Raw genomic sequence first — 13,040 nt, 5'->3', positions numbered from 1 at the left:
TTTCACACATTACTTCCAGTCTTCATTTGTGTCTTTTTCGCTGAGTTGAAGAGCAAATATCATAATTTGAATTATAGTATCTGTACCTGGATATATTAATAGTGCTCTATGTTCATATTTTTTGTTCTGAAATGAATTTAATTTCTACTCACTACTGTATAGACTAATCAGCTAAGTTTTGTTTCATTTTATTCTTTCAGACAACAGTGACTTAATTGCTTGCACTGTGGTTACAAAAGATGGTGGTCAGACGCATCGATTCCTGGCTGTAGACATTTATCAGATGAGTTTGGTTGAACCAGAGAGCAAACGACTTGGCTGGGGAGTGGTGAAATTTGCAGGTCTGCTTCAGGTAAGGAGCTAAATGTTGGCAGATGTTATATCTCCTTTCTGCCTCTTTGATTCATGTACTTAAACTTGACCAGTTTAAAACTAATGTGCACCTTCACAGATCATCTGAATTGGGCTGCAACAAAGGTCATTTTGACCTTAGCTGCTCCAATAATATAGTGCGATCCTGCTTGCAGTTGATTTCCCGCACTTGTATAGTGGGACAAAAAAAATTTAGAAAAATAGGACTTTGCATTAACTTCACGTAATGAGGTGTTAAACTGCTCTTTTAGCAGAATTCGGATGGTTACTGTATTGTGCAAGGATGGTAAAACTGTATCTTATTAAATTTCTGGCATATTTTGCTGCTTTCACTTCACCTGCCCAAAAACACATACTTCTGAATCTACATTCAGATGTTTATATAGTACTTGCATATTCAGAGTAAAATTGTTTTTCCATGGGGGTTGGGGATCACTTTTCATTCAAGTACCAAAACAATCTGCAGTTACAGGTCTGGTACAAACATGCAATCAGCATCTCTCTGCAATCTTCTGGTATTCACTGTGGGTCTTGGTGCCGCATGGCATTTCAATCTGCCTTTCACTTGTAATTTTCAGCAAGAGACCATCTAGTATTGTGGGGGGGGGTGGGAACAGTGGAAATGAAAGACTGACATGGGTGATTCTGTTCTTTGCTAGTGCTGCTTATATCAGCGCCACTCAGTTATATTGGTCATGAACAAGTCCATAGCCCTATCACTGACCTTTCCACTTGACTGAGAAGATTTTCCATATAGACTTGTTCTGTCAATTTGATAGAATTTGACCCATACAATATGCTCTGCAATAAGTAGAAACTCCATGCAAATAATGGATCAATTAAATTGTGATTTGCTGTTGGACCACCTGAAAAAAAAATTAATCCATATTTGGAGAGGTCTGCTTTTGGTCCAGTTCAGGCTTTTATAGTTGTGAACCATTGATAGCAATGTCAGGTTGAAAAAGATACAGCCACATAGTGTAGTCCCTGTTACTGTATGGCACTCAAAAAGGAAAGCTTTTCAAGTCGTGGTTGAAATTTGACAATAAGGTCATTGTGTAATTTCAATTACTAAACTTTTTTTTTTACAGGACATGCAGGTGATGGGGGTGGAAGATGACAGTAGGGCTTTAAACATCATCATCCATAAGCCTGCGTCCAACCCTCATGCCAGGCCCTTCCCTATCCTCCAGGCCACATTCATCTTTGCTGATCATATCCGCTGCATCATCGCAAAACAACGATTAGCAAAGGGCCGCATTCAAGCACGACGTATGAAGATGCAAAGAATAGCAGGTTAGTATCAGTTCCTGAAAATGCTTAACTAGGTCAGTCAACCGCTGGTGCCAGCTTGGAATTAAATAAAACCAGTTAAAATTCCAATTTTGCCATAAAGTGCCAAATTAATCTTTTTAATATCCCTTATATTCTATGCATCTTGCCTAGGCTTTGGCTTGCTTAATTGAGTTTGGTAATTATCTTCAGTACTTTTCAATATTAAATTTACCGTCCACAAAAACATAAACTGTTCACTTCACAGTTTAATATAGAGCTATTAAAAAAAAATCTACAGTTATGTGCACAGTATTTGGTGTTATAAAGTATCAGCAACCTAAATACAAAGTAAACAAAGAAAGAAGAAGGACTTGCATTTATATAGCGCCTTTCACGACCTCAGGATGTCTCAAAGTACTTTACGTACATAGTCGTTTATATACTAGCCTATCTTAACATTAATTGGGTATTATACTTCCAGCAGCAATACTTTGTTATTTTGCATCGAAGGTCTTACAAAAGTTATACAGGACCATATTGTGGTAGAGATTTTTGATAGCCAACAGATTACTTAAATAGCAACAGCTACTTTCCAGAATGACCAGTTTTGTTGGTAGATAGAAAGCATTTCTGATAGGTTGCATTGTTTTCAAACAGTGGAGTGAAAAAATACAGGAAGTTCAGAGCCATCCAACCCTAGAAAGCACTCCACCATACTGCATGTAGCAGTACTGAGTCAGTAGTGTGTATTTCTAGGATTCGATGGATCTGGATTGGCACCCAGGTTGGACCTGCATTCAGACGAGTGGCGCTGCTCCAGGGCATAGATAGCTTCTGCCTGTCACCGGAGCAACTGTAGTCCGAAGATCCAAAATGATAGGTCTCTGGTCAGCCCAAATTCAAAATATTTTAATAGTAATTCGAGAATAACTTACCTACAGATTCAGTTGGGAAACTACTCCTATATTTTTCTTAACTTATAAGTGAACTTTCCAAGCTCAGTTTTGAACTGAATATGGAAAGTTGTATGTATATCACTACATTTTGTGCAGTCTATAATTAGATACATATTTTGTCCAAAATTTCTAAACATTTAAAAGAAGGAAAGAACTTGCACTTATATAGCACCTTTCATGACCTCAGGACATCCCAAATCACTTTACAGCCAACTAAGTACTTTTGAAGTGTAATCATTGTTGTATTGTAGGAAACACAGCAGCCACAAACAGCAATGTGATAGTGACCAGACAATCTGTTTGTGATGTTGGTTGAGGGACCAGTATTAACCAGGATACAGGGGAGAACTCTCTTGCTCTTTTTCGAAACAGGGTTATGGATCTTTTACGTCCACCTGTGAGGGCAGACAGGGCCTTGGTTTAATGTCTCATCCAAAAGATGGCACCTCCGCTAGTGCCGCACTCCCTCAGTACTGCACTGAAGTGTCGGCCTAGATTTTGTGCTCAAGTTTCTACAGTGGGACTCGGAAGGCGAGAGTGCTACCACCGAGCCACAGCTAACACCTTTTGGATTTTACAAAGTGAAAATAAGTATTGATTGGCAAACTTCAACATCAAAATTGTTTTGCCTTTAGGTAGTACGATGCTTTGGATCATCAAAGCATAGTGCTATGGAATGGTAGAATGCTGGCTTGATTTTTTTTCCCTTTTCCCCTCCCCAAATGAGTAACCATCTCAGTTATGTTTCTGTGGTGAGAAAGCGAGCAGCTCCCAAATAGGTGGTAAGGGGAAAATTAGAGAGTTCTCTCTCAGTAATTGTCATTGATTTCTTGTCAGGGCAGTGGAGGGCTGGAAGTAAATTATCTTCTCTGCTACAGTCTGTATATGCTTAAAGGAGACATAGGAACTAGAGACAACTAGAGGTATTCCATGCATTTCAGAAATAAAAATTAATTAACGCCAAGTTTTTTTTATAATTTGGGAATCCTCAAATGCCACATCCTAAATTTAACTGTAATAGCAAAGTGATGTTTCCATTCCATTGTGTTTTCAGTATACTCCTCTGTGGTAAAATGGTTATAACCAGATTTATCAATGCAGCCACTGTTTCAGGCTGAGATCCACAGTTTACAGGGAAAGACACATTTGCCTTGTGTAACCAGTGTAAATTACAGTTGCAAGCTATGAAATAGTTCAATCTATTTAAAATGTGTATTCATTTTAATATTTTTTAGCAGGTTGCTGTATTTCAATTCAGTGCCCATCAAAATTAATTTTCAATGCTGTAAAGGAACATTGCAAAATTTTAAGTGATCTTATTGTAGTCTTGGATTTAATTCTAACAATTTTAATCAAATCCTCAGATAATATGGCTTTTAACAACAACGTTGAAATAAGTGGAAGAGGATATTGTGTAGGTTTGTTTTCTGAGGTATTTTCATTCAGCCTTATAAGTCAACAAAACAAACCTTCCTCTTTCAAAATGAACTGCCTTTCCGAGCAAATACTTTGCACCCATTTCATAGAGAACCAATAACCTATTTTCTTTTTGAAGAAGCATTTGTGCTTCCATTTTTCAAATCTATCTGATATTTCCATGAATGTCAAAGAACAAATATGATTTGACCAAAAGCGCAATACTGCGGATACTGGAAATCTGAAGTAAAAACAGAAAATGCAGGAAATACTCAAAGCCAGGCAATATCTGTGGAGAAAGAAACACAGTTAACGTTTCAGGTCGATGACCATTCGTCAGAACTGGATCTGTTCTGACGATAGGTCATCAACCTGAAACATTAACTCTGCTTCTTTTTCCACAAATATGATTTGACACTTGATTTGTACCTAATGCAAGAAAGTCTAATTATTTTAATAATAATAACTTAGAATTAGTATAATGTGCTGTTAATTAATGAGGAAAACCAGTGACTAATTTACAAAATCCTACATTGCTGTGCAGCAAATTGTGATTTGGTGCAGATTTTTCCCATTTTTTAGGGATGACCAGATCCCCATTTTTCCAAGCTGAGAACTGAGGAGTATGAGCACACATCCAGCAAACCTAGTCTAGGATCATCAGATGCTCAGGGACTCTTAGCTTTGCAACTCTGATTCAAATCCAACCCAATGACAAATGAATGTCTTCTAATTCTGCTGGATGAAGGAGTCCTACGTGAAACCTCAATCCAGTGCGTACTACAAGACATTGCGTAAAACTGTCCATGCTTTGGTGCAGATTGATGCTGATTTGCCCATATCCTAAAAGCCACAAGCTGGTGTTGGAAATAGAAAACTCAGTGGTGCAGTAGGGTGCTGCCTTCTGGAGCTGGAAGCGAAGGTACAAATGGAGCAGAGTAGAGGGAATGAGCAGGGGCTTTACTGTACATCTAGCTAGTGCTTTCCTTAGAGGTGGAGAATTTTTTTTGATGCAGAATAGTATTTATTTTTATTTGTTCATGGGAGGTGGGAGTCACTGGCAAGGCCAGCGTTTATTGCCCATCCCTAATTGCCCTTGAGAAGGTGGCGGCGAGCCGCCGCCTTGAACCACTGCAGTCCATGTGGTGAAGGTTCTTCCACAGTACTGTTAGGTAGGAAGTTCCAGGATTTTGACCCAGCGATGATGAAGGAACAGCGATATATTTCCAAGTCAGGATGTTGTATGACTTGGAGGGGAACGTGCAGGTGGTGGTGTTCCCATGTGCCTGCTGCCCTTGTCCTTCTAGGTGATTGAGGTTGCGGGTTTGGGAGGTGCTGTCGAAGAAGCCTTGGCGAGTTGCTGCAGTGCATCCTGTGGATGGTACACACTGCAGCCACAGTGCGCCGGTGGTGAAGGGAGTGAATGTTTAGGGTGGTGGATGGGGTGCCAATCAAGCGGGCTGCTTTGTCATGGATGGTGTCGAGCTTCTTGAGTGTCTTGTAGATGGTGAAAAGGCTTTGGGGAGTCAGGAGGTGAGTCACTCGCCGCAGAATACCCAGCCTCTGACCTGCTCTTGTAGTCACAGTAAATGGAAGTGTTCGATTTACAGCATATCTCACTTTAAGGAGCATAATAAATAAATAAAGATACATTATAAATAGGCCAAAGAAATTGTTTGTTGGTGTTTATAGTGAGGCCTGAAATTACTATCCACAACCATGCTTTCCTTTGTGGAGATTTCTGACTTTGTAGTGGAAACTGGTAATAGATTTAGTAAGTCCATCTCAGTGTGTGTTTGGATATGAAATGTTGCATCAATGGAGACAAAAGTTCAAGTGATGCAAGTGAGCAGCTTATTGCCTGTCCCCCTCGTCACAGATAATATCTGAGTCTAAGAAGTAGATCCAAGTGGGGAACCTTTAGGACACTGCAATTGCATCAGGCATCACTACAGACTGGTGTTGGACTTGCTTTTTTAATTTTTTAAAATTTGTTCATGGGATGTGGGCGTCGCTGGCGAGGCCAGCGTTTATTGCCCATCCCTAATTGCCCTTGAGAAGGTGGTGGTGAGCCGCCTTCTTGAACCGCTGCAGTCCGTGTGGTGAAGGTTCTCCCACGGTGCTGTTCGGAAGGGAGTTCCAGGATTTTGACCTGGCGACGATGAAGGAACGGCGATATATTTCCAAGTCGGGATGGTGTGTGACTTGGAGGGGAACGTGCAGGTTGTGTTGTTCCCACGTGCCTGCTGCTCTTGTCTTTCTAGGTGGTAGAGGGCGCGGGTTTGGGAGGTGCTGTCGAAGAAGCCTTGGCGAGTTGCTGCAGTGCATCCTGTGGTGAAGGTGAAGGGAGTGAATGTTTAGGGTGGTGGATGGGGTGCCAATCAAGCGGGCTGCTTTGTCCTGGATGGTGTCGAGCTTCTTGAGTGTTGTTGGAGCTGCACTCATCCAGCCAAGTGGAGAGTATTCCATCACACTCCTGACTTGTGCCTTGTAGATGATGGAAAGGCTTTGGGGGAGTCAGGAGGTGAGTCACTCGCTGCAGAATACCCAGCCTCTGACCTGCTCTTGTAGCCACGGTATTTATATGACTGGTCCAGTTAAGTTTCTGGTCAGTGGTGACCCCTAGGATGCTGATGGTAATCAACTATACTGTTTACTTTGTCTGATGCAAACCTTTTCTGTTGGGCAGGTGTGCATATGCCTAACATGCAAAGATTGTTAGCAAGTGAATTTCATATTCCTTTCTATTCATATAGATTTTCTCTGAAAAATAAAGGCAAGCAGCTCTGGTTTTCTTTACTCCATTTAACTACATACCTAGTTCAGGACGGATATTGGACAAATGGGTTCTGTTGGAAATATGCTATTATTAATGCTACCAAGGGTTGTTAATCCTTCTTAATAATAACTTCCACAGTGATTCGGGCCTGTGTGTGACGGAACATGCAAGTTTTATAATAGACAAAAGAATGTTCTAATGCGGTTATATCAAATAAACAAGGATAGTACAACCTGTCCCTAGGAAATCTCAAGCTGATCAGACCTGGTTCATATGGTATCTGGACCTCCGCCGTCCCGAGAAACTGCTTCTGCCTTTTAGTGGGACAGTTGTCCCAGTTTATGTATCTTTCTGAAGCATAGTTGCTTCTAGTAGCTTAATGACATTAGTCTCATGATGTCATCTGTCCCGGACACCTTCCCCTCAGGGTGCCCATTGTTCCAGACATCTTTTGCATATCCATTCTATGGTGATAACTATTGTCAATCCTAGCTAGTTTATGGGGGAGGGACATGCCCTTATCTTTTTCTGTATTTGGATTATTCGGATGCAGACATTTAAGATGTCTCATCCTGTATATGCCGATCTCGAAGGTTACCTAATTATCTGCACAAAGCTTCTGCATTTAACATAACAGGATTAGTCTGTGTCCAGTTCCTGAGTCTTTGGGACTTATCTGTTTCTGACAATTGGTATTCATTGTGTCTGTTTCATGCTTCTGTTGTCTCTGCAATATTCCCAATCACTTTACCTGATGTCAGATAATCATTCCCTGTGGAATGTTGCCTCCCTTTGTATTTTCACAGATGCAAGGTCTGCCCACAGCCTTGCTTTTTAGCCAAACGCCTGAAGCTTTGCAGGATGGGATACATGATTATGATTTGGTCCAGAAATCGTATGTCTTACATGCCCTCACTCTCAAATGCCATTATTTCTGTATTCAATAGCTCACCATCAAGCGTGTTATAGAATAGTATCAGACATTGGTGGTCTTGCCTTGCCTTTCTGCTTTCTCTTCCAAACCTAATCCCCACCACCTTTTTTAAGTTATCATGAGACAAGGTACAACATGACGACCAACAAATCCAATACCTTTCACACAATTAACATAGATTTTTCTTTGGTAATGCCAGTGCTTTCCCAACTGAAAACAACATAAGTATAACTGTGAGAAGAACCAGTAGAGTGACATGAACAATACAGCTACAGTATCTGATAAATATTTATTTACAGTGAGGTAGGCTGCTGGTGGTTACTCTTCTGCAGCAATGGTTACTCAGGGATACATTACAAAACTGGTTTCCTGAGTTGGTTGGGGCTGGGGTATATAAAATTTTTACATTTGCAAGTACACAAAACCAACCACAGGCTGAAACAACGACAACAACAACTTGCATTTATATAGTGCCTTTAACGTAGCAAAATGTCCCAAGGCGCTTCACAGGAGTGAACTTCAAACAAAATTTGACACCGAGCCACATAAGATGATATTAGGACAGGTGACCAAAAGCTTGATCAGAGATGTAGGTTTTAAAGAGCATCTTAAAGGAGGAAAGAAAAACAGAGGGGTTTAGGGAGGTAATTCCTGAGCTTAGGGCCTAGGCAGCTGAAGGCACGGCAGCCAATGTTGGAGGGATTAAAATTAGGGGTGCACAAGAGACAACTTTTGGAAGAGCGCAGAGATCTCGAGGGTTGTAGGGCTGGAGGAGGTTACAGAGATAGGGAGGGGTGAGGCCATGGAGGGATTTGAAAACAAGGATGAGAATTTTAATATCGAGGCATTACCGGACCGGGAGCCAGTGTAGGTCAGCGAGCACAGGGGTGATGAGTGAACGGGACTTGGTGCGAGTTAGGATACAGGCTGAAGAGTAACCACTAGCAGCCTACCTCACTGTAAATAAATATTTATCAGATACTGTAGCTGTATTGTTCATGTCACTCTACTGGTTCTTCTCACAGTTATACTTATGTTGTTTTCAGTTGGGAAAGCACTGGCATTACCAAAGAAAAATCTATGTTAATTGTGTGAAAGGTATTGGATTTGTTGGTGATGAGTGAACGGGACTTGGTGCGAGTTAGGATACAGGCAGTAGAGATTTGGATGAGCCCAAGATTATGGAGGATAGAAGATGGGAGGCCAGCCAGGACAGCATTTAAATAGTCGAGTCTAGAGGTAACAAAGGTATGGATGAGGGTTTCAGCAGCCAATGAGCTGAGGCAGGGGCGGAAATGGGCGATGTTACGGAGGTGGAAGTAGGCGGACTTGGTGATGGAGCGGATGTGTGGTCAGAAGCTCACCTCGGTCAAATAGGATGCCAAGGTTGCGAATGGTGTGGTTCAGCCTCAGACAGTGGCTAGGGAACAGAGTTTGTGGCAAGGACCGAAGTGTCTTTAGATGATGTCGCTGAGGGGCAACATGTAGATGAGAAATAGGAGGCGGCCATTGCAGGTGATTCTCTGACTACGACTGGATAGATAAGAATGGAATTAGCTGGATGACGAAGGAGAGGCGTTGGAGGAGGATTGTTTCGTCAACCGTGTCAATGGCTGCAGACAGGTTGAGAAGGATGAGGAGGGATAGTTTACCACGATCACAGTCATATAGGATATCATTTGTGACTTTGATAAGGGCCATTTCAGTGCTGTGACAGGGTCGGAAACCTGATTAGGGGGATTTGGAGTTTGTAGAATTGTAGAAAGGCACAGAAGCAGGCCATTCGGCCCATCGTGTCCATGCTGGCCGAAAAATTGCTATCCAGCTTAATCCCACTTTCTAGCACTTAGTCCGTAGCCCTTTGGTTAAGGCACTTCAAGTGCACAGCCAAATCATTTTTAAATGAGTTGAGGGTTTCTGCCTCTACCACCCTTTCAGGCAGTGAGATCCAGACTCCCACCACCCTCTGGGTGAAAAAATTTCTCATCAACTCCCCTCTAATCCTTCTACCAATTACATGAAATCTATGCCTCCTCGTCACTGACCCCTCTGCTATGGGAAATAGGTCCTACTTGTCCCACCCTATCTAGGCCCCTCATAATTTTATACACCTCAATTAAATCTCCCCTCAGCCTCCTTTTGTATCAAAGAAAACAACCCCACCCTATCCAATCTTTTCTCAGAGCTAAAATTCTCCAGCCCTGACAACATCCTCGTAAATCTCCTCTCTACCCTCTCTAGTGCAATCACATCTTTCCTGTAATGTGGTGACCAGAACTGTATGCAGTCCTCCAGCCACGACCTAACCAGTGTTTTATACAGTTCTAGCATAACCTCCCTGCTCTTATATTCTATGCCTCTGCTAATAAAGAAAAGTATCCCGTATGCCGCCTTAACTACCTTATCTACCTGTCCTGCTACCTTCAGGGATCTGTGGACATGCACTCCAAGGTCCCTCTCTTCCTCTACACCTCTCGGTATCCTCCCATTTATTGTGTATTTCCTTGCCTTGTTTGCCCTACCCAAATGCGTTACCTCCCACTTCTCCAGATTGAATTACGTTTGCCACTTTTCTGCCCACCTGACCTGTCCATTGATATCTTCCTGCAGTCTACAGCTTTCCTCCTCACTATCAACCATATGGCCAATTTTTCTATCTGCAAACTACTTGATCATGCCCCCTACATTCAAGTCCAAATCATTAATATATACCACAAAAAGCAAGGGACCTAGTACTGAGCCCTGCAGAATCCCACTGGAAACAGCCTTCCAGTCACAAAAACACCCTTTGCTTCCTGCCACTGAGCCAATTTTGGATCCAACTTGCCACTTTCCCTTGGATCCCATGGGCTTTTACTTTTCTGACCAATCTGCCATGTGGGACCTTGCCAAAAGCCTTGCTAAAATCCACGTTGACTACATCAGTTGCGGGAAAGATGGGCGTGGATTTGGGAGGTGACAACACGTTCGAGGACTTTGGAGAAGAAGGGGAAGTTAGCGATGGGGCTGTAGTTTGTAAGGACAAGAGGGGCAAAGGGTGGGTTTTTTGAGGAGGGGGTGATGATGGCTGAGTTGAAGGGGAGTGGGGACAGTGCATGTGGAAAGGGAACAGTTAACATTATCAGCCAACATGAGGGCCAGGAAGGGAAGTTGGGTGGTCAGCAGTTTGGTGGGAATAGGGTCGAGGGAGCAGGAGGTGGGTCTCGTGGTCAAGATGAGCTCGGAGAGGGTATGAGGGGAGAAAGGAGAGCAACTAGAGAAAGTTGTGTGTTCAGGGCTAGGGCAGGGGGGAACCTTAAGGGAAGTTTGGGTTGGTGGACTAGGGGAAGGGAGGGAAGCAGCTGAACGGATGGTCTCAATCTTAGTGACAAAGTAGTCCATGAGCTCCATGCACTTGATGGGGGAGAGGGGTTTAAGAAGATGGTTTGTAGTGAAGAGAAGCCGGGGATTATCTTTGCATTCCAGGATGACCCTGGAATAGTGAACAGTTTTGGCAGAGGAGAGCAGGTCCCAATAGTGCTTTATGTGATCCAACCAGATCTGGTGAAGAATGGCTAAACCAGTTGTCCGCCATAAACGTTGAAGTCTGCGTCCCTTAGACTAAAGGGAGCGGAGATGAGGGCCATACCAGGGAGAACGACCAGGGTGAGAGAGAGTAATGGTTTTACTGGGGACAAGGGCATCAAAGGTGGAGGTGAGGGTGATTGAGCAGATTAGTAGCTGCAGAAATGTTGTGGTGAATGGTGGGCCAAAGGCTAGACAGTTGGGAATCTGGAGGTGCTGCTGTAAATGACTTGGGGGGGGGGGGGGGGGGAGGAGGAGGAGTTTTTTTCCAGGGGCGAACACAGAAGGAAATGGAGTTGGGGAGGGGGATGTGGGTGGAGAGGGATAAAAGGAAGTGATCAGAGATGGCCTTATCCGTGATTGACACAACGGGAGTAGAGAGGCCACGTGAGATGGCAAGGTCGAGGGCATGGCCCTGAATATGGGTAGGAAAGTTAATATGAAGGAAGAGATTAAGGGAGGCTGAGGGCAGTGAACTCAGGAGAGAGAGCATGATGAGTTGAGATGGAGATTGAAATCACCGAGAATGAGAAGTCGCTCGGTGCAGAGGCTGAGGGAGAAAAGCAGTGAAGATGATTCGGTGAGAAACTTGGGTGGGCGGTAGAGAATGAGGATTTTAAAAGAGAAATGAGAGGGGTGGAACAAGGTGAGATGCTCAAAGGACGGGAGGGGGACAGACCAAGGTGTGATTTGGCGATAAGGGCCACACCGCCACCGCAGCGGTCAGCCAGGTTTCCATCATGGCCACGATGTCAATGCAATCATGCACAATAAGCTCATGGATGGCAAGGACAAGTGAACGGACATTCTGGAGGGAGGTGCGGTGATAGCTGATCCGCTGGCAGAGTCCATAGGGTCAATGCTGGGCAGGGTGAGTGGGACGGGAAGGAGAGGGACAAGATTAGCTCTCAGTGGGCGCGATGGGCAGAAAAGTCGATGAGATGGGGTGGTTGGGGTTGCAGTTAATAAGGAGACAACGACGAGTGCCTCCATGTGCCCTTCGGAGGAGCCAAGAGAGGCACAGAGGGAAGCTTGTAGGCTTATCTAAGAGGGAGTCAAGCCTGGGACGACGGCAGGAGAGTAGGAAAGTAGAGATGTGCTGAAGAGTTGGATTAGGGATTTGGGGGGGGCAGAGTACCCGAAAAGAGGCATGATGACAGGAGAGGGGGGCCTAGGAGGGGTGAAGAGAAAAGAAGAAAATAGGAGAAATAGAAGCCATCGGCTCAGGTCTGGAGCGGCAGCCGAAACGCGCGCACGGATGGATACGGAAACTCAAGTTACATTGGTGTGATTACATAGCAAGATTGGGATAGATATGCCCTGGTAATAAACAGGGTACAGAGAGAAGACAATAGTGGGGAGTCCAGAGTTAAAATCAGAAGTCCATTGGTGGGATAAGGTTGACGTAGATAGGGTGGAGTCAGCTTGGAGCATCAACGAACTGATGGCCAGGTTTGGAGACAGGAGTGGAGGGCGAGTGAGTCCAGAAGCTATTTGAAAGGTGGAGAGTATCAGAGGATGCACCGTTGGAGGTATTTCCTTGGGAATAAGAGCCAGGAGGTGTGCAGAATCAAACACTGGACAGAAAAAAGGTGGCTAAGTTGTAGGTCACTATAAGATCCAAAAGCGGCAGTGAGATGGACTAGGGCCCTGCAGAGTGAATTTCTGGCCAGTAACCACACTGTAGCAAAATAAAGTAGCTTAACTCATCTCTGTATATAACCTATTCTGACAAAATATGGAT

At 43.7% G+C, this 13,040-nt stretch overlaps 1 protein-coding gene across 1 annotated transcript in view; it reads left to right on the top strand.

Moving 5' to 3' along the window:
• The window catches only part of clec16a (C-type lectin domain containing 16A), a 261,544-nt gene that overhangs the window by 183,497 nt on the left and 65,007 nt on the right, over window positions 1-13,040 (top strand). Inside the window, exons 20-21 of the mRNA XM_068003337.1 lie at window positions 201-352; window positions 1,464-1,668. Coding sequence (XP_067859438.1) covers window positions 201-352; window positions 1,464-1,668 — 357 coding nt within the window. The remainder of the gene's footprint in view (window positions 1-200; window positions 353-1,463; window positions 1,669-13,040) is intronic.

The sequence above is a fragment of the Heptranchias perlo genome, chromosome 22, assembly GCF_035084215.1.
Source record: "Heptranchias perlo isolate sHepPer1 chromosome 22, sHepPer1.hap1, whole genome shotgun sequence".
Lineage (NCBI taxonomy): Eukaryota > Metazoa > Chordata > Chondrichthyes > Hexanchiformes > Hexanchidae > Heptranchias > Heptranchias perlo.
The sequence above is the reverse complement of the archived record's forward strand: the minus strand, read 5'-3'. Positions and strand labels throughout refer to the sequence as shown.